This window comes from Clinocottus analis, unplaced genomic scaffold (genome assembly GCF_023055335.1).
Source record: "Clinocottus analis isolate CAN_PGR_092001 unplaced genomic scaffold, fCliAna1.0.p SCAF_12, whole genome shotgun sequence".
NCBI classification, from domain to species: domain Eukaryota; kingdom Metazoa; phylum Chordata; class Actinopteri; order Perciformes; family Cottidae; genus Clinocottus; species Clinocottus analis.
In genome coordinates, this window is record NW_027175843.1 from 19,141,365 (window position 1) to 19,161,476 (window position 20,112).

The window sequence follows — 20,112 nt, forward strand, 5'->3', positions numbered from 1 at the left end:
GTTAGCAGAGCAAGTTGAACCATCAACTGGGAACCACCTAAACCACCATCATGGGCAAGGTAATGGGATGTTTACTTGTGTTTTCACAAGTGTGTTTTTTACTCAGCAAAATACATCAAAGTTGAAGGTACATGCTGATAAGAACACCATCTTACACACAATCTTCCCTCCTTCTCTCCATTTCAGATCATCTTTTACGAGGAGAAGAACTTCCAGGGTCGCTCTTATGAGTGCATGAGCGACTGCACCGACATGTCCTCCTACCTGAGCAGGTGCCACTCCTGCAGGGTGGAGAGCGGCTGCTTCATGGTCTACGAGCGTCCCAACTACATGGGTCAGCAGTTCTTCATGAGGAGGGGCGAGTACCAAGATATGCAGCGCATGATGAGCATGGGAATGATGTTCGACTCCATCAGATCCTGCAGGATGATCCCCCAAGTACGAGACACACCCTTTTCACATTTAAACTTCCTTTTCTAGTCCAAACATGTGTGCTCATATTTACATCTTCACTGTATTGTATTACAGCACAGAGGACAGTTCAGGATGAGGATCTACGAGAGGGAGAACTTCGGCGGTCAGATGAACGAGCTGATGGAGGACTGCGACAACATCATGGACCGTTACCGCATGAACGACTGCCAGTCCTGCCACGTGATGGACGGCCACTGGCTGATGTACGAGCAGCCCCAGTACAGAGGCAGGATGATGTACATGAGGCCCGGAGAGTACAGGAGCTTCAGGGACATGGGCATGAGCGGCATGAGGTTCATGAGCATGAGGCGCATCACTGACATGTGCTAGACTTCTGTCTTTGACTTCAGTAAATAAAAACAACGTGTAATTCATACTGTAGCTCTGTTGTCAAGCAAGCATGCTTCCTTTTACTGGTTTGTCCTGAGCTGTTGAAATACCCTATTGAATCCCATCACCACATTTCTAGAGCGAACATTGATAGTTGCTTTTTAAGTTTTTCTGACCCTTTTAAAAGCTTGTTTACATCAAAACAATGTCTTTACTCTACACAAAATCTCTAAAATATAGAACACAATATCAAATTTCACAGATATGGAGAAACTAAACATTTTAAAACATGAATACAATCAAATAAATATGTAATGAAATACAATAATGGCCGTAAAAATGAGAGGAATCAAGTTTTTTTTCAAAGACATCAACACTTGGCTAAATATGCAACTTCGTTTGTCACTAGCACGATTACCTAAAAACCCAACTCAGTATTGCTACGTCTACAAAAGTGAAGTGAGAAAGCCACTAAGTTAGAAACATCGACAGCCCGTCCCTTCAGGCCTTGCACCAAAGCCAATCCTTTCAAATTTTCATCACAAACGCAAACAACGAACATGGCTATTGTTAGCACTTACGGCTGTTAAGCTAGCTGCTTGTGGAGCACTCTGGTGTCGCGCAATAAGTGAAGAAAGGATTATATTTATTGATTGTTGTTGGGATGAAAATAGTTAACTGAGATACATAACAAATAAGGTTTTGTAATTTTCTCATCTCAAAAAAGAAACCTAAACGTTAGCTTAGTGAGGAATATTAGTTGTTAGCTTCTAGCGAGCTGGTCAGAATCCTGTGTTTTCAGGTAGTGAGGTACCACTGTTTATTATTAGCTGTTTATTTCATTTGACTAATACCTGATATATTCTTTATTTGCTCCAAAATATTTAGGATTTGGTATATAATGAGGAAACTATACAGTTGCTGCGGGTGTTAAGAGCACAGCGTTAGCATAACATACAATATGCTAACGTGTGATGTGGCTGCTGTGCTCTTAACCCACGCAGCTCATTGATAGTTTGGAATATACACAGCTCATTTCTCACTACCTGTAGAGGTAAATGTGTGTAGTCTGGTTAAATGTTACTGCTACTAGCTGCTGTTTTTCACTGGATCATCAATCAAGTTAGCTAATTTGAGTTACGGTTTCCAGCAAGTTGCTTTACTTTGTGATAATGACAATGTCCATGTATAAGCAACACTCAGCAGGAAAGGTTTCATACTTGCTTGCATCCTTGTAAAATGGCTGGTTTGGTTAGGTTTGTGCAACAAAAATACAAAATTAGGTTAGAAAAAAAATCAAAGGAGTTGGTGTTAAAAATCACGATGTAAGAACATAACGTTTAAACATAACTAGCATACAAAAAGAACAGCTGTGTTTAACATATTTTCTTACTGTTGCATATGAAACAAACCTAACACCGTTACCAAATAATTAGGAAGTCAATTTTTACTTTTACTTTCACAAAAGACACCGACAGAGGTCTCGTGGGTGAAAATCCTGAGTTTGTTGGATTCATCTAGCTCGTAGATTTTCTTACTTGCTGCTCGCCAAACCACGTAGCTTTCAATATTTGTCGCTTAACAACTACATTGCTTGCTCTGTCATTCAATGTATAGCCTACTGACTTCCACAAAATGTTCATTGTTCTATAAAATAAACTTTAATGAATGACAAAAAGACTACGAGCGAAACAAAAATGGCGCACCTTTCCCCATTGTGTGCAACAATGTAACTCGGCTGGGCGAGCGTAGGTAGCTCTTGTACTTTCTCTTAGAATAAAACCACGTTATGCAAATCAATTGTTTTGAACGGTCAGCCTTTTTGAAAATCTGGATCTTACTCGTCAAAAGTGTTTATTATTTAGTTGTGAAGAAAAAGCTGGAAATGTTTTGTCTCTTAACAACATACATGTGTAAATCAGGAATTACTGTGTGCAGCACATAATCTAATGTATGATGTCACCCAGTGAAAAGAACCAAAAGGACATATTTATATAAAATATTCAGATATTGCTCAGCTATTTATTCTGTTGCTATTCATTCATTCAGAATAAATACATTTTGCAGTGATGTGAAAAAACAAGTTTTAATTTAAGTACATTTAACGATGAGAAAGCTGTACTGTATGAGTACAATAAGGTACGTGATCCGTCTTATTAAATGATGAATTGTTATAGTTAAGAACACAATGTGATTAAAAGGAAAATGATAGTCTTTTGTTGAGAATCAAAAGTATAAAAAAAGGTTAACTTACTTGTTTTTACTTTTGCAAATGCAAGACTTCAATTTTCTTAAACTATGTGTGTGTTCAACTAATTGCATTTTTTATTTTTGTATGTTTATTAATCCATCATCACAATACATGTTTTTAATTTACTACAAAGAGAAACAACTGTGTACCATTCAGGGGGCAATTATCAATGATACATACTGGTGTATTTGATCTAAATGAATTCCCCTCGCTAACATTTACCTTTTGAAATCAAATTCCTACTGTATCTATTATTGATTATATTAACATATGAGTGTAATTTACTCCTGAAGTAAATGATAAAGGATGAAACCGAACGACCCCTAAAAGCAGCATCAGTGTATGTATTTATCTGTGTACGTATCATTTAATATATAAAACATCATCTACTCGATATTGAATAATTGCATCATGGTTTTGCTTCACCCAATAACTTTAAAATGGTAAAGTGCTGCCATCTGGAGTGCAAAGTAAAGACCCTATAAGCTTTGACATACATATTATTCTAGTGTACAGTTTTCCAATGTGTGTAAACCTCGTCACCGTGCGGTGAGGTTGTCCTTTGTTGTTTGAGTTTCAGATCACGTAAAAAAGGAACGGAAGACTTCATTTAAAAGAGAATCACTGGATTTTATTTGAAAATCTCGCTTCTATACATCTGCACTCTAATAACAAGAGTCCATGATGCGCTTCATGCTCATGAACTTCATGCCGCTCATGCCCATGTCCCTGAAGCTCCTGTACTCTCCGGGCCTCAGGTACATCTGCCTGCCTCTGTACTGGGGCTGCTCGTACATCAGCCAGTGGCCGTCCATCACGTGGCAGGACTGGCAGTCGTTCATGCGGTAACGGTCCATCATGTTGTCGCAGTCGTCCATCAGCTCGTGGCTCTGACCGCCGAAGTTCTCCCTCTCGTAGATCTTCATCCTGAACTGTCCCCTGTGCTGTAAATTGAAGGGAACACGAAGGTACTCCACGTGAACTTGAAGTCACTGAAATCCCCCCTTCAAGTAACGTAATTAGGTCACAACGTAATCTAACGAGTAAAAATCATACAGTACCATGGGGATCATGCGGCACGACTTGATGCAGTCGCTCATGCCCATGCGCTGGTAGTCGGCGTACTCGCCCCTCCTGACGAAGTACTGGTTGCCCATGAAGTTGGGGCGGTCGTAGACCATGAAGCAGCCGCTCTCCACCCTGCAGGAGTGGCACCTGCTCAGGTGGGAGGACATGTCAGCGCAGTCGCTGCTGGTCTCATAGGAACGACCCTGGAAGTTCCTGTCCTCGTAGAAGATGATCTGGAGAAGAGGAAAAAAAAGAAACCACAATCATAACAGTGCACTGATTCTATAAAGTACTTTTTAAAAAACAAATCTAAAGCTGTGCACACCTTGCCCATGGTCATGATTGCAGGTGTCACTGTTTTGGCTCAAAGGCACTGCATGTTTTTTTCGATGTCCCCCCGGTGTTTTTATACCTGACCTCGCGGCCCAGACGATACATGACCCCATTGTTCAAATTCCTGACAGAGCAGCGCTCGGTGCAGCCCCCCCCCCCCCCCCACATGTACAGTTCAATTCAAAGTGACCTTCAACAGATCGTGATTTGCGGTGGTTGCATTTGTGAGAGGAGGCCCCGCCGTTGCATTGTCCGTGCTGCTGAACAACAGAGGAGGTGTTTTTTTTTATTTTTTACTGTACCTTTCTTTGAAGGGCTCATTAATTAAATATGTTTTTAATGGGTAAAAAACAATAAAACACACCAGAGGATTCCCCCATCTCCCCTTGCATTGTTGGCAGTGAATAAACTGTAAATTAAATGTGATTAATGTACACTTTTATGTCTTAAAAAAACATGAACATTAGAGCCACATGAAACATTTGTATGATTTTTGAGTTTAAACAATATACAGTCACTGCAATCCACTAGGAAATATGTTGTTTTTTTAAATAATATTTCTAAATGAAAGTATCTTGTAGTTCAAATAGATGTTGATGCTTTGTTTTTGTTTTTTTTGTGTTTATGTGATACACGTTATGTATTTAAGTTATGTGTTTAACTTTGCCTGCTGCTTTTCAAATTCATTTTATTTGTTCTATCTAATCTACCACAATAACATTACTTCATAATAATAAATAATACATAATAATAAATAAGTCTATTTAAATCCGACAAGTGATTGATGGCAATGAATTTCATAGTTTGAACAATATGCAGCAATATTCATTTATTTATTGTTAAAACACAATCTTCAAATCATTTACAGATGTATGCATGTTTCATTCAAATATAGTTAATACATAAAAATCTGGAATACAATTATTCACGCACAATTTCTCATTCAGTTTTTTTATAACAATAATAATAATCACAATTTACTCACACCTTCAACTTATATATATATAAATTAATTTCAAGCGTTATCTCTTTACAAACAAACTATTAGAAAATTTACCCTCACTCATATGCAAACAAATACACATTCCTGTGTCGACAAAGAGAGGAGAGGCTTTAGTTATTTACTAAAATGAACTAAAACAGGTTTAAAGGCAAGAATGTAGTAATTCGTGTTTCATTGTTACTGTCACAGCTCAGGCTCAGTGACAAAGAAGGAGAGCTCACGAGATATATAGCGGCTTATTATTTAAAATGGAGGCAATTAACAACACAATGATTGAATCTGGCGATTGTAAATCAGCTGTGGTTGCAATGCAATGCAGTAAGGGAGAGAAAGAGAGAGTAGATGATGATTTTGAGATAGAGAGAGAGAGGAAGAGAGCGAGAGAGAGAGAAACTGAGGACCATTTCTTGAGCATGAAGCACCGGCGTTTTATTAAGCCCCTCATCGTCTGATACCGACTCACCAGGCATCTTTTTTAGCATCTGCAGGAGACGCGCCGGGCTTTTTAACACTGATGCGTGACGACATAATCTAAAGACTCCACCCAGGGCGGACGGGTCACACAAACACAGGACTTTCAATCAGGAGACCGGTGTTCTTGTCCCAAAGTGTGGTTTGAGTTGTTTAGAAGGGACCAAAATTACCCCCGTTGGTTTTGTTTCATAAACCTAAGCTATTTTGTTTAAAATTCACAACGTCAACCACGCGTGCGTAACAATGCGACGCCAACGGGTCCGACAAAGCGGCGGCGTGCGAATGTGACGGGTTGAAATTGAAATAACTTCGGTGCTCGACATTGAGTTACGTGGCTACACGTATCTCTACCTCCGAAGAGAAAAACGAAAAACACGAAGGAACACTGACAGAAAAAGGGCTGAGAGATTATTTAAATGCTCAAACCACTCATTGACGAGGTGACAGTTAATAATATGATATACTTCATTGTGCCTTTGGGAAATTTGTCTTTTACTTTGAATATGCGCTGCACACCACTCATGGTTATTAATAGTATTACCGGTAATATCGGCACACAGTATGTGATGTTTTCCGTGATAAATAACCTCTAACCTGACCTATTATAGTCAAAGCTACTCTTTAAAATATGTTTTTAATCTGTAACTGCAGAATCAGTAAAACCTTTTTTTTTTACTAATCTTTTAGTGCGAATTTATAATGAGTAATATTTTTTTTAATGCATTTCTTGGTACCTATACAATAACTTCAATTTACAGAAGAGGAATAAAGGCATTTCCCTTTATATCATCTGATAAACATTATATATGATGAAGGATATTTATAGAATTTACAGGAACTTCTTTAGGTGATGAAATGACATTTAAATGGTTGAGGATCCCAGAACAAATTGATATTTTTCTATTAAAATATTGCATTAAAATTACGCAGTACACACAATTGAATCGAATGAAAGAAATGAACCACAATGAAGACGACGTTCGCCGTGTTGAATTTGGATTTTTACTTTTATTTTTGAGTTTCGTTCCAAAACATCAACATGTGAAGTTAACAGGAGTCAGTGATGCGTCTGATGGAGCTGAATCTCATCCCGTCGTATCCCATGTCCCTGAAGCTCTTGTACTCTCCGGGCCTCATGTACATCATCTTGCCTCTGTAATGGGGCTGCTCGTACATCAGCCAGTGGCCCTCCATCACGTTGCAGGACTGGCAGTCGTTCATGCGGTAACGGTCCATGATGTTGTCGCAGTCGTCGTTCAGCTCGTTCATCTGACCGCCGAAGTTCTCCCTCTCGTAGAGCCTCACTTTGTAGGACCCCTTGTGCTGTGAGGAATAAACACGTATGGGTTTAGTCGCTTTCAAGGAAACATCAAGTTAAAAGAGGTTTGCGGTATTTCTTGATCGTCATACCATGGGGATGTTACGGCAGGACCTGATGCAGTCGCCGAAACCCATCATGCGCTGGTAGTCGGAGTACTCGCCCCTCCTCATGAAGTACTGGTTGCCCATGTAGTTGGGGCGGTCGTACACCATGAAGCAGCCGCTCTCCACCTTGCAGGAGTGGCACCTGCTCAGGTGGGAGGCCATGTCAGCGCAGTCGCTGCTGGTCTCATAGGAGCGACCCTGGAAGTTCTTGTCCTCGTAAAAGATGATCTAGAATCCAACAAGAGCGAAGATGCAGTGTCACACATTGGGGGATGGACGGGTACCAACATCCACCCGGATGCAAAACAGCTATCGTTATGGAACAAATGATCTAACGAGGTAACGGTGTCAAAAACGAGGGCTTTCTTTGCACAACTCTCTAAAACATAAATACAGCAAAGCAAAGACTAAACCAATAAAGAAAAACATTACAAGAGCTAACAGTTCTAGCAGTATGTCCACGATCCACTCACCTTGCCGTGCATGGTGGCTGGTAGATTGACTGATGCTATAGCAATCCTATCCTGGATTGAAGCCTTTTTTATACCTACTGTGGCATCCAAACAATCAATGGCACCATTGTTTCGATGTCCCGAGTCAGCACCATGCAACGTTAGACCCTCTGTTTGTGAATGCTGATGGGAAAGGGTTGTTATGCATCCTCGCACAGGCTCTATCATTCTAGATCAAATGGCTTCTGTATCTGTCGGTTCAATTTGTGATTACTTTGACTATTGCGATTTTTTTAGATGTGACATACTGTGGGGGAAAAAAAAGATTCAAAGTCTGAAACATCTTTAAGGTTTAGTGTGGATTTATTCTGTTACTACGGTTGTTTAGACTGGACAGACACAAAAAAACATAATAAATAATGTAACCTTGAACGTCAGTGATCCTCATACAAAGGTGCTGGGGCTATTTTGAAATGTGTGCATTAAAATGATGCAGCAAATACGTGTTTGACTTATGGCAACCTTCATTATTTGTTTTTATAATATCTTATCAGCTTGTTTTAGATTTGAAATGATTCATACACAACTAACATGTTGAATGTTGTCATCAGCTATTTACATATTTACAGTAGTTGATTTGCATCATTTGCAAATACAATTGCAATATATACTTTGTCTATTACATGGTGGAGTACTTTGAGTGTAGAATGGAGTATCATATTTATACATCAATACAAAGACGGACACCTAGGAGATAGTGAATTATACTGTACATTGAAATGTATTGTTTGTATTTCATTTTATTGAGAGACTCTTCACTGGATATTGTTTGTACTCTTTATATCATGTAAACTGTTGTTTTTGTTGTATTTATTATTTTTTATGGAGACTTCTCCACCACGTCTGTCTTGAAATGAGATTCTAGTCACAATGAGACTTCTGATCTGGTGAAATGAATTAAATTAAAATAATACAATATTGATAATAGATAATAAACATTGAACATAGCTTTACTCAAGCTGTTCCAGGGCTGAAAACCTCATAAATACCTCAAAAACAAGGTCACATCGGTCAGAATCTCACACATTTTTGTATCTCATACGTAAATACATAAATCAAATTATTCATATGTATATGTACAGCTTCATAACCTGTTTGTAATAATAATTAAAATGCTTCTCAAATTGTATTTAAATTTACTTAATTTTGATTTGCTAAAACAAATATTAAATGTATTTATTTACTCTTTGATGTTTATCTGTTGATGTATGTTTTTACAATGTATTTGGTCAACCATCATTTATTTCTCCATTTCTCCATCATATTTTTCCATGAATATTAAAATAAAAAATGACTTTATGGAAAGTTGTGAATGTGCTTGTTTTGGGTACCTCTTTATATATGGATTCACATCGGTAAACATTTGTAAAAACTGGAGAAGAATAAGTCACAATCTCATGTTGTTGGTTTTCGTCTTTCACATTTTTATTTCGAAAATGAAAATGCCTAGCACATGTCAGTGATGCGCCTCATGCTCATGAACCTCATGCCGCTCATGCCCATGTCCCTGAAGCTCCTGTACTCTCCGGGCCTCATGTACATCATCCTGCCTCTGTACTGGGGCTGCTCGTACATCAGCCAGTGGCCGTCCATCACGTGGCAGGACTGGCAGTCGTTCATGCGGTAACGGTCCATGATGTTGTCACAGTCGTCCATCAGCTCGTGGCTCTGACCACCGAAGTTCTCCCTCTCGTAGATCTTCATCCTGAACTGTCCCCTGTGCTGTTTTTGTGTGTGTGGAGAGAATGAAAACATAAATATCTTAATATCAAGCTTTGTTGGGGTTGTCACCCAAAGTAGAAACATAGTGTGACGGATGGTGCTTTGAACCTACCATGGGGATCATACGGCAAGACTTGATGCTGCTCATACCACCGCTCATGCCCATCATGTTCTGGTAGTCGGCGTACTCGCCCCTCCTCATGAAGTACTGGTTGCCCATGTAGTTGGTGCGGTCGTAGACCATGAAGCAGCCGCTCTCCACCCTGCAGGACTGGCACCTGCTCAGGTAGGAGGTCATGTCGGAGCAGTCGCTCATGCACTCATAGGAGCGACCCTGGAAGTTCCTCTCCTCGTAGAAGGTGATCTGAAAACAAGGGATGCATTAGTATACATGTTGGGTTGTCAGTAAAAGCATGGAGATTATTTGATTTAGGAAGTCTAATGTTTGTTCTGTTGCACATTGAAACAGTCCTGGTGCTTACCTTGCCCATGCTCATGTCAGTGGTGGTCATACTTGTACAGTACTTGTTGAGCTGCTGCTGTTGCTACTGCTGTCCTGTTGGGTTTAACTCTTGCTTTTATAGCCGATCAAACCCCACAGAGTCAGTGGCCCCCCATTGTTTAATCCCCTGACCCAGCAACATGCTATAGAGCACTGCAGAGGCCTGTGTTACTGCGTTGCACAGTCACATGACTTTAGAAAATGTCACCCTTTTGACCAGGTTACATAGAAAACAGCGACGGGCATGACAAAGGATCTTTGTACCCCGTGAAGTGTGTCACAGTCACAGTACCGAGTTCGACAGGTTCCACAACACATAGGAGGGGAAAGCGTCACTTTTAAACAGAACACCACCATCATAATTGCTGAAACCATTGAACAATTAACCAAAATCTAGGTGAACTGACCTAAATTGCAGGTAAAGGTAAAGTCGTCTTTAGCTTACGGTGTACGAAACTTAAATTTTGAACTCAGTGATTGGCTGTATTTTACCAAAGTGGTTCTCGGGAGTCGTCGTGGTGAAAACCGACAAGCATAGCATAGTTAAGAGTGATATACCACCTCCTCTGTTTCATACGCTGTATAGATGTTCACTCAGGGTATGACACATTTATCTACAGGCATTTATCAGCAACACCCATTATTAGGTCATTTGGCTAATTAATAAATGTGCTTCTTGCAGCTGGGAGTGCAGGTCGTAGGGGAAGAACTGCTCTGGGTGTTAGTATGTATGGCTGGTTGCTGAAAGAGCCAAAAGGACGGCTGGTCGCCATACGACTGGAAGTTAGCAGACTGGAAAGCAGGCAAAGCTAACAGACCAGGACGCAGAAGTGCAAATAAAGGAAACCTCCCAGCATGCCTATGACGAGGCTTCTTCTCTTTCCCCACTCACGGCGGCCATTTTGGAGACAGAAAAGGGTATAACTCACCACATAAAGTTCCTGACCAAATAATTGTTCTCCTGGGTCCATTATGGTCAGGTCACATGGTTGAGTTGAGAGTACAGGTAGCAGATGATGGACCCAAACACAGAAGGTGTGTTGTGGAGTAGGAAAGAGGGTATTTGGATAGGGATGGGAGAGGAGTACCTATTTATTCCAAGGTCGGGCTGGATTAAAGTGAAATTTTGTTTTATTGAGTCCTGCCGTATTTCATTTCATTTTTTGTGTGGTCTCTGTTTTAAAGGTATTTTTTCCATGTCCAGAATCTGTTTTATTGTTGGTAACCATACATTTAGCTTTGGTTTTCATGTCCTCGTCACACAATTTGATAAAGAGATGCGCGTCAGCTGAATTTTTCCTTAAAAGTTAATACGAAACTATAACAAGTTGGTCTCGAGTTTAAGTTTGGTTTTGTACCTAGCATTAATATAACTTTTTAAATCATCCTTATATTTGTATCTGTACAATTTCTGTGTAATAGTTGTATGATTGTCGGACCTTGCTTTAAAAATGTAATATGCTAATTTAGGTTTTATTGTTCATTTAAGATTTTGCATAACATATGTTATTTTTCAAATAGTTGTATACCAAGAATATGAATCCTTTTTTTTTGTGTAAAGATTAATGGTATGTGCTCTTGTCTGTTGGGTTAAATAATAAGATAAAATAAAGCCCGTCACCTTCTGGTGAAAATGTATGTATTCAAATATATCAGATTTAATTACGCATAATATATATTTTGTTGAAATAATTAATTGAGGGAGTGAGGCAATAGTTAAAATACAGAAATTATTTATTTAGTTGCATTTGATTTATTGAACATTTAGTTGGAGGAATCCATGATGCGCCTCATGCTCATGAACCTCATGCCGCTCATGCCCATGTCCCTGAAGCTCCTGTACTCTCCGGGCCTCATGTACATCATCCTGCCTCTGTACTGGGGCTGCTCGTACATCAGCCAGTGGCCGTCCATCACGTTGCAGGACTGGCAGTCGTTCATGCGGTAACGGTCCATGATGTTGTCGCAGTCGTCCATCATCTCGTGACTCTGACCACCGAAGTTCTCCCTCTCGTAGATCTTCATCCTGAACTGTCCCCTGTGCTGTTTTTGAAGAAACAAGAAAAAAATGTTGGTTATTTCAGATACAAGGGTTTCACTTGAAGATCACCTTTTAAAGTCTGCTTTAAACCTACCATGGGGATCATACGGCAAGACCTGATGCCGCTCATACCACCGCTCATGCCCATCATGTTCTGGTAGTCGGCGTACTCGCCCCTCCTCATGAAGTACTGGCTTCCCATGTAGTTGGTGCGGTCGTAGACCATGAAGCAGCCGCTCTCCACCCTGCAGGACTGGCACCTGCTCAGGTAGGAGGTCATGTCGGAGCAGTCGCTCATGCACTCATAGGAGCGACCCTGGAAGTTCTTCTCCTCGTAGAAGGTGATCTGGAAACAAGTAAAAGATCAGAAATTAAGCATTAAGGTGAATATAAGGTCAGAGTAATTTCTGCTTATTACAAAAAGATTTTTAAAAGTACCTTGCCCCTCATGTTCATGCCGGTGTTGCTCATGTTCGTTGTAGATGGGCTGCTGCTGCTCCTGAACTGTGTACCTACCTGGTTTAACCCTTTCCTTTTATACCTGACCAAGGTAAAGAATCACTGACCCCTCCCCCTCAGAAACTCCTCACTCAGCAACTTACCATTGAAGCCAACAGAATAGAGAGGTTACGTGCATTTTTCAGGGGCTGGGTACCTTGTATGTAGTCCATGACAATTGACACTGCATGTGTAACGCCTCACGAGGTTCTGACAAAAAGATTCCACGTGTTGTCACGTTGACCAATAGGAGAACAGAACTAAAAACATGGTGAAGAGGGGTGATGGTGGTGTTGCTCGGTGGAACAGCCTTTTTTTCATCGCTTTTCCAATCTCAAGATAAGCCAGTATCAAACACGCTGGTCTGTTGTGTCCCTCATTTGAATCACGGCAAGGGTTTATGACTCTAATCGTCTAATCTGACAAAGTTTACCATCTTAAAGGTACTTCATACGAAATTTGTGGCTCATCGATTGCTTATCAGCGGCTTTGAACACTGCGACAGAGCCGGTGCTTTGCAGCTAACATTGCTAACAGCGCTAACAATGGAAAGTGTGGCAAAAGAGCTGAGAGTGCCAATATCTGGGAGGGCGGGGGGAACAGAGGTTGGCCGATATGCTTCTGTGACATTGCTTCCGGCGTAATCATCGTTCGTCAACTTTCTTTTAGTCAACTTAGTACTGGCTAGAAGTAATTTATTTTACAGAGAGGATTCACAGCAGCAGGAGCCTCCGGGTTCGTCTCTGCCTGCATCTCCAGCTCAGCCACCCATGGTCTGAATGTGTTAATAGTTTTTTTCTGTTTCTATTTTCTATTTCTGAACATGCATATTGTGTAAATAGTTTTTTTAATGTGTGATAATTTGTTTTGCTTTTAATCAAAAACGGTGGTAATGTTGATTTTTCATTTTCACACCGCACAAAGCTTGATCTGTCGTATGAAGCATTTCTCAGTCCCTTTTGTATAATTTTGGTAAAAGGTGTGCTAGACAAGAATTGTACTCAAGAAACGATAATACACAATTTGGTTTTATACATTTATCTGCCATTTTATTAATACATTTCATTGCTTTGTTAGGTATCAAATTAAACATAAAAATCCGGGCTACAATAATATATAATCCCCATGTACAACCTCTAAACACAACTCAAACAATAGTTAGGGTTAGGTCTTAAAGGGCTATGTTTGCTAAATATATAATAAATACTTTTTCAGTTTTCTTCTCCACTACCGCCCTCATGCCGGGTGCAGACAACACAATATTTTTGTCTACTAAATTCCAGCAAACATATTCAAAGATTTAATGAATAGTGCTGAAATAACATATTTTAAGCAGTAACATACAGTAAATAAACCAAAATAATCTTTTTGTGCCCTTAAATCACACAAAGTATTGTGGATCATAATTCTACACTATTTCAATCATATCTTCTCCGCCCAAACTTTGATTTCAGTCTAAGACACCTCCTTTTAATTGTGAGAGCCTATTGGAGCATTCTACAGCGTCTACACAAGATTGACTTTTACCCTCTCAGGATCTTTATGTCTCTAAATTTAGTGACATGTAGGATTTTATATGCCAGCAGTAGAAAGCCACCCCACGAGGGTTGCTGTATCCATAACCACCTGCAGACACTTGACTGATCTGTGCACGCAGCTGCTCTTTGTTGAGGCGTCTAGAGGAAGCCTGTGGGATCCAGAAAACTTCTTAAGGTAAGACATTTTTTGTACAGTCGCCGCGAAAAATTGCTTTTTCTGGAGGACTTTATGCTGATGTTTTGTCTGAGAAGAGATTGGAAGGTAGGTTTGAATCCGTAGGACTTATTTGAACATTTAAATCTGTGTAGTTAGTTTTGGTTGTGCGTTTGGCTCATGTATAAATTGATTGCTTAGTCTTATAGCTAAGGCTTTGCTGTATAATCTGGTATTTGCAATACTATATTATTCAGTATATACTTTTATACGATATTAGCCCAAAGGTCTGAATCCCGACAATAAAGGGGTACCCTTCACAATATGGGGTGATTGGATACTTACATAATTCATCCAGTGTTAATTATTTGACTTGACTTTTAACATGTAAACACATTGCAATACCTAATAGCTAACACTAAGAGTGTTATTCAAACCTTCTAGCTTGTGTAAATTTATTAGCAGATTTAAAACATGCTCGCTAAGAGTTGCTTGCACTCTAAAATTTCCAAAATAAAACACTGCATGAACCTTTGCATATATTGTTTGGCACAAGTTATCTCATTGTGACAGTTGGGCAAGAAGCTTGACAAAAAAAGATGTGCTTAAATTATTTATTTATTTGCTTTTGATACATTCAAGAAACATTTATTGAACATTTAGCTTAGCAGGAATCGGTGATGCGCCTCATGCTCATGAACCTCATGCCGCTCATGCCCATGTCCCTGAAGCTCCTGTACTCTCCGGGCCTCATGTACATCATCCTGCCTCTGTACTGGGGCTGCTCGTACATCAGCCAGTGGCCGTCCATGACGTGGCAGGACTGGCAGTCGTTCATGTGGTAACGGTCCATCATGTTGTCGCAGTCGTCCATCATCTCGTGACTCTGACCACCGAAGTTCTCCCTCTCGTAGATCTTCATCCTGAACTGTCCCCTGTGCTGTTTTGAAGAAACAAGAAACACATGTTGGTTATTTCAGAGATAAAAAGCTATCGCTTAAAGATCACCTTTTACGGTCTTTTTTAAACCTACCATGGGGATCATACGGCAAGACCTGATGCAGTCCCTCATGCCCATCATGCTCTGGTAGTCGGCGTACTCGCCCCTCCTCATGAAGTACTGGCTTCCCATGTAGTTGGTGCGGTCGTAGACCATGAAGCAGCCGCTCTCCACCCTGCAGGAGTGGCACCTGCTCAGGTAGGAGGACATGTCTGAGCAGTCGTTCATGCACTCATAGGAGCGACCCTGGAAGTTCTTCTCCTCGTAGAAGGTAATCTAAAAACAAGTGAATTGTAAAGGATTAGAAATTAAGCATTAAGGTGAATATATGGTCAGAGTAATTTCTGCTTTTTACACAAAAAAAATAAATAATTTCTGCTTTTCAAAGTACCTTGCCCCTCATGTTCATGCCGGAGTTGGTCATGTTGGCTGTTGAGGTGCTGTTGCTGCTCCTGAACTGTGTACCTACCTGGTTTAACCCTTTCCTTTTATACCTGACCAAGGTAAAGAATCAGTGACCCCTCCCCCTCATAACTCCCTTACTCAGCAACTTACCATTGAAGCCAACAGAATAGAGAGGTTACGTGCATTTTTCAGGGGCTGGGTGCCTTGTATGTAGTCCATGACAATTGACACAGCATGTGTAACGCCTCACAAGGTCCTGACAAAAAGATTCCACATGTTGCCACATTGACCAATAGGTTTAATAACTGAAAACATGGTAAAGAGGGATGATGGTGGTGTTGCTCAGTAAAACTTTGAAAAGAGTTCAGTTATGATGTCTTTCTCTTTTTTTTTTATTTTTATACAGCTTTTCCAATCTCAAGATGAGCGAGTGTCAAACACATAAATCCAACAGCATTGTCTGTTTATATTCTTGTTGGTTCCAGGGAGTCGGTCATCTTTCCTGGTGACATAACGCAGCTGTGTGTTGTTGAGGTTATTGAGGTGTCATTTCTGTATTTGTGATGGTCTTGAGAGCAGCTTTTGCTTCATCCGACACCAAGATGAAGGAACAGATGAGATCATAAGACTGGGAGTGGATTGTTTACAAAACCATCTGTTTTTTTTTTAAAATTTACGCTAAAGTACAGGCATTTTATATCTGTTCACCTTGTACTTGTGTACTATGTAAAGTTATCATGTAACACATGGGGAATGAACAGCTTTCTGCTCCTTAAATACTACAATGAGTAAAAGGCAGAAAATAATTTCCCCAATGTGGGATTAATAAAGGATTATGGAAAAAAAGATATATATATATATATATATATATATATATATATGTATATATATATATATATATATATGTATATATATATATATATATGTATATATATATATATATATATATATATATATGTATATATATATAAAATTCCCCCCCTCACCACTTGCGACCGTACCCCCCAGTTTGAGAACCACTGATTTAGAGTGACATACACACACACACGTGCGCAAACTTGGACAAAATCGTAAATACACATGCACGGCTGTTCATACTCGCGTACGCTCGCGCACAGACACACACAGTCAGCCATTTCGTCTAACACAAGCTAACTTAATTCTTGCAATCAAATTCACTTCTCATCCTGTCCCCCAATAGGCTGCAATTGGTATGTGTATGTCTGTCTATGTCTGTATTGAAGTATGTGTGTGAAATTGCCCTGATTAGCTAATTTGAAGCACCTGTGTCACTCAGTGGCAGACTGATTATTAGAGGGGGACTGGACTGGGGAATAAATGAAAAACACCTGTCAAAATACGAAATTTGACAGAAAATCATGACTCCGATGGCGGAAACATCAAGATTAGGAGAGGCACAAGACTTTTGTGAATGTTTCCGTGTAACTCAATGTTTGTGGGGTTTAGAAATTAGGGCTTAATGGCAGTTCAGAAAAGTACCTCTGTTTGCTTCTTGAGAGAAATGTTTGCTTTGATTTAACATGGAGTCCAATGGAGCAGTTGGCTGGACTTCATGTCACTTTCAGGCTTGGAGACAAAAAAACTAAGTTTGTCGGATTCCACGATGCATGTGTACCACAAACACAATATTTTCTTTGTTTTCTCTATAAATAGTGCCTGAAGAGTGAACATTTCAAGTGAATGGGACAATTTCTTGCCTGTGTTTCATGGAAACTGCCGGTCAAATCTCTCAACTATAACACATGATTTCCGATGCAAGCTGCACATTTTGATGTATTTTGATGTATGTGCTGGTAACGCTGCGGGAGGAGATACTCGACAAAGTTTTGTGGGCCTATTTTAATATTGATTATTATAAAGCCCACAGGAGTGTGCTTGCTGCACTACACTGAATAACACTTTGAATTATGACAAAAAATATTCCGCGGAACAGGTCCTCAAATGCATCAAACTGTCTATACTACCGTTGTCTATAGTCTTTTTGATAGTCCGCTAGAAAACCGTAGATTTTAGGAATGTTTCAAGTTTTAAAAGTGAAATGCCCTCCTCTTCCTGCTCCTCGCCAACAGTCAATACGTGTCCAGTTTAATTCTGCATCTCCCTCTTTATTGACCTTGCATTCCTTATACTTCACTTGCAATCAGTCATACCTTTAAATAATTCCATCTGCTAAACTCACCCATTAGATTAAGTGTTATTCATTAATATACTTGCATACTACATCCAGTGTTACTTATTTTGTCTAATTGCATAAATTCAGTGTTACTTCATTAATATACTTGCATAATACACTCGGTGTTAGTTCATTGGCTTGACCTTTAACCTGTAAATAGCTACCAATAGAAGTGCTATTTAAACACAGTTTTCTCCTAGTATGGTACAAACTATTTAATTGTGACAGAAGAACGAGAAGCTTGACAAAAAAGATGTGCATAAATTATTTGTTTATTGGCTTTGGATACATTCAAGAAACATTTTGTGAATGTTTAGTTAGTAGGAATCCATGATGCGCCTCATGCTCATGAACCTCATGCCGCTCATGCCCATGTCCCTGAAGCTCCTGTACTCTCCGGGCCTCATGTACATCATCCTGCCTCTGTACTGGGGCTGCTCGTACATCAGCCAGTGGCCATCCATCACGTGGCAGGACTGGCAGTCGTTCATGCGGTAACGGTCCATGATGTTGTCGCAGTCGTCCATCATCTCGTAACTCTGACCACCGAAGTTCTCCCTCTCGTAGATCTTCATCCTGAACTGTCCCCTGTGCTGTAGATTTTTTTTGGCGAGAGAATGAAAAAAATGAATGTCTTTATATCACGTTTCGTGGGGGTTGTCACCCAAAGTAGAAACATAGTGTGCTGGATGATGCTTTAAACCTACCATGGGGATCATACGGCAAGACCTGATGCCGCTCATACCACCGCTCATGCCCATCATGCTCTGGTAGTCGGCGTACTCGCCCCTCCTCATGAAGTACTGGCTTCCCATGTAGTTGGTGCGGTCGTAGACCATGAAGCAGCCGCTCTCCACCCTGCAGGACTGGCACCTGCTCAGGTAGGAGGACATGTCGGAGCAGTCGTTCATGCACTCATAGGAGCGACCCTGGAAGTTCCTGTCCTCGTAGAAGATGATCTGAAAACAAGTGAATTGTAAAAGATTAGAAATTAAGCATTAAGGTGAAAATAAGCTTAGCGTAATTTCTGCTTTTAAAAGTACCTTGCCCCTCATGTTCATGCCGGTGTTGCTCATGTTGGCTGTTGAGGTGCTGTTGCTGCTCCTGAACTGTGTACCTACCTGGCTTAACCCTTTCCTTTTATACTTGACCAAGGTAAAGAATCAGTGACCCCTCCCCCTCAGAACCTCTTACTCAGCAACTTACCATTGAAGCCAAGAGAATGAAGAGGTTACGTGCATTTTTCAGGGGCTGAGTACCTTGTAGTCCATGACAATTGACACTGCATGTGTAACGCCTCACAAGGTCCTGACAAAAAGATTCCACATGTTGACGCGTTGACCAATAGGAGAACAGAACTGAAAACATGGTAAAGAGGGATGATGGTGGTGTTGCTCAGTGGATCTTTGAAAAGGAGGTCAGTGTCACACACGTGGCTTCGGCAGCATTGTTTGTGTACATTCTCGTTCGTTCTCCGGAGTCAGTCATCTTTCCCGGTGACATTATGATCGTCTAATCTGACAAAGTGGCCATTTTAAAGATGCTTTCTTACATTTATACTGCTCAGTTTTGACATTAGACACATCTATCTGTATTTCATTTGCAATTGTTCTATGCTGCAACATTCACTTTGACCATGCAGTTCTACCAATTTTTTTGTTTTTGGCGGATCCTCCTCGAATACATACTCAGCTTTCAGAGACGACGTGGATCACTGACACCCTCGCCTAAATTTCCTATTTCTACCTATGCAGACTTTTATTAAAGCGGCTCTGCTGACCTACAAAGTTTGGGTACCCGTGAGAGTGTGGGTCGAGCCACGTCTCTTTTCCGCCATTCTTGAGCTTCTTCAAGGATCACGTCGGGGTCACCAATTTGTTAGGTTTGGCCTTCCTCAGGAGAGCTCTCTAAGTCATGAGGTCTGCCCACGAAATGGAGCTGAATAGATTTCAAATTGAATGATGAAGTGAAAAACTAATGTTTTGCGTGCTTTTATTTTAACGTAATGTTATCAGAACAATATAACAAGAACTCTCGGAGCAACAGAAAGTTAACAACAGTCCATAAGTCAGTTTTCTTTTTTTTATGAACAGGTATCAGAAGATACATTTGTCTTTTATCAGGGAACAACATAAACAGTCTGTTCAGTAATAAGGGTCTCTGATCGGGACAAGCCACTCCTTCTTTT

General features: G+C 40.3%; 7 protein-coding genes across 7 annotated transcripts; 1 reads left to right on the forward strand and 6 right to left on the reverse strand.

Annotated features, from left to right (window-relative positions):
- Positions 1–50: 50 nt before the first annotated feature.
- On the forward strand, positions 51–804 carry LOC137782684 (gamma-crystallin M1-like). Its single transcript, XM_068572211.1, has 3 exons — positions 51–59; positions 187–438; positions 529–804. Exons 1-3 carry the CDS (start codon positions 51–53, stop codon positions 802–804), a joined length of 537 nt encoding a protein of 178 aa, XP_068428312.1.
- Positions 805–3,720: 2,916 nt separating this feature from the next.
- On the reverse strand, positions 3,721–4,463 carry LOC137782620 (gamma-crystallin M3-like). The gene is made up of 3 exons (XM_068572053.1): positions 4,449–4,463; positions 4,117–4,356; positions 3,721–3,999 (listed from the first exon to the last, which is right to left on the reverse strand). Exons 1-3 carry the CDS (start codon positions 4,461–4,463, stop codon positions 3,721–3,723), a joined length of 534 nt encoding a protein of 177 aa, XP_068428154.1.
- Positions 4,464–6,980: 2,517 nt separating this feature from the next.
- Positions 6,981–7,843, reverse strand: LOC137782545 (gamma-crystallin M3-like). Its single transcript, XM_068571903.1, has 3 exons — positions 7,832–7,843; positions 7,344–7,586; positions 6,981–7,256 (listed from the first exon to the last, which is right to left on the reverse strand). The coding sequence occupies exons 1-3, from the start codon at positions 7,841–7,843 to the stop codon at positions 6,981–6,983; spliced, it is 531 nt and encodes a 176-aa protein (XP_068428004.1).
- A 1,473-nt stretch (positions 7,844–9,316) lies between these two features.
- LOC137782544 (gamma-crystallin M3-like) lies at positions 9,317–10,104 on the reverse strand. Its single transcript, XM_068571902.1, has 3 exons — positions 10,075–10,104; positions 9,705–9,956; positions 9,317–9,592 (listed from the first exon to the last, which is right to left on the reverse strand). The coding sequence occupies exons 1-3, from the start codon at positions 10,102–10,104 to the stop codon at positions 9,317–9,319; spliced, it is 558 nt and encodes a 185-aa protein (XP_068428003.1).
- Positions 10,105–11,858: 1,754 nt separating this feature from the next.
- Positions 11,859–12,606, reverse strand: LOC137782572 (gamma-crystallin M3-like). Its single transcript, XM_068571959.1, has 3 exons — positions 12,574–12,606; positions 12,230–12,481; positions 11,859–12,137 (listed from the first exon to the last, which is right to left on the reverse strand). Exons 1-3 carry the CDS (start codon positions 12,604–12,606, stop codon positions 11,859–11,861), a joined length of 564 nt encoding a protein of 187 aa, XP_068428060.1.
- A 2,383-nt stretch (positions 12,607–14,989) lies between these two features.
- On the reverse strand, positions 14,990–15,749 carry LOC137782573 (gamma-crystallin M3-like). The gene is made up of 3 exons (XM_068571961.1): positions 15,717–15,749; positions 15,359–15,601; positions 14,990–15,265 (listed from the first exon to the last, which is right to left on the reverse strand). The coding sequence occupies exons 1-3, from the start codon at positions 15,747–15,749 to the stop codon at positions 14,990–14,992; spliced, it is 552 nt and encodes a 183-aa protein (XP_068428062.1).
- Positions 15,750–18,241: 2,492 nt separating this feature from the next.
- On the reverse strand, positions 18,242–19,000 carry LOC137782594 (gamma-crystallin M3-like). The gene is made up of 3 exons (XM_068571990.1): positions 18,968–19,000; positions 18,632–18,883; positions 18,242–18,517 (listed from the first exon to the last, which is right to left on the reverse strand). Exons 1-3 carry the CDS (start codon positions 18,998–19,000, stop codon positions 18,242–18,244), a joined length of 561 nt encoding a protein of 186 aa, XP_068428091.1.
- Positions 19,001–20,112: the final 1,112 nt, after the last annotated feature.

Coding starts and splice junctions, on each gene's coding strand:
- LOC137782545 (XM_068571903.1), bottom strand. Junction 7,257..7,343: donor CCTGCCGTAACATCCCCATG/GTATGACGATCA, acceptor TATTCCTCACAG/CACAAGGGGTCCTACAAAGT.
- LOC137782572 (XM_068571959.1), bottom strand. CDS start 12,606: ATGAGCAACACCGGCATGAACATGAGGGGCAAG. Junction 12,482..12,573: donor GCATGAACATGAGGGGCAAG/GTACTTTTAAAA, acceptor ACTTGTTTCCAG/ATCACCTTCTACGAGGAGAA. Junction 12,138..12,229: donor CTTGCCGTATGATCCCCATG/GTAGGTTTAAAG, acceptor CTTCAAAAACAG/CACAGGGGACAGTTCAGGAT.
- LOC137782620 (XM_068572053.1), bottom strand. Junction 4,000..4,116: donor CGTGCCGCATGATCCCCATG/GTACTGTATGAT, acceptor TTCAATTTACAG/CACAGGGGACAGTTCAGGAT.
- LOC137782544 (XM_068571902.1), bottom strand. CDS start 10,104: ATGACCACCACTGACATGAGCATGGGCAAG. Junction 9,957..10,074: donor CTGACATGAGCATGGGCAAG/GTAAGCACCAGG, acceptor CCTTGTTTTCAG/ATCACCTTCTACGAGGAGAG. Junction 9,593..9,704: donor CTTGCCGTATGATCCCCATG/GTAGGTTCAAAG, acceptor ACACAAAAACAG/CACAGGGGACAGTTCAGGAT.
- LOC137782684 (XM_068572211.1), top strand. Junction 439..528: donor CCTGCAGGATGATCCCCCAA/GTACGAGACACA, acceptor ATTGTATTACAG/CACAGAGGACAGTTCAGGAT.
- LOC137782594 (XM_068571990.1), bottom strand. CDS start 19,000: ATGAGCAACACCGGCATGAACATGAGGGGCAAG. Junction 18,884..18,967: donor GCATGAACATGAGGGGCAAG/GTACTTTTAAAA, acceptor ACTTGTTTTCAG/ATCATCTTCTACGAGGACAG. Junction 18,518..18,631: donor CTTGCCGTATGATCCCCATG/GTAGGTTTAAAG, acceptor AAAAATCTACAG/CACAGGGGACAGTTCAGGAT.
- LOC137782573 (XM_068571961.1), bottom strand. CDS start 15,749: ATGACCAACTCCGGCATGAACATGAGGGGCAAG. Junction 15,602..15,716: donor GCATGAACATGAGGGGCAAG/GTACTTTGAAAA, acceptor ACTTGTTTTTAG/ATTACCTTCTACGAGGAGAA. Junction 15,266..15,358: donor CTTGCCGTATGATCCCCATG/GTAGGTTTAAAA, acceptor TCTTCAAAACAG/CACAGGGGACAGTTCAGGAT.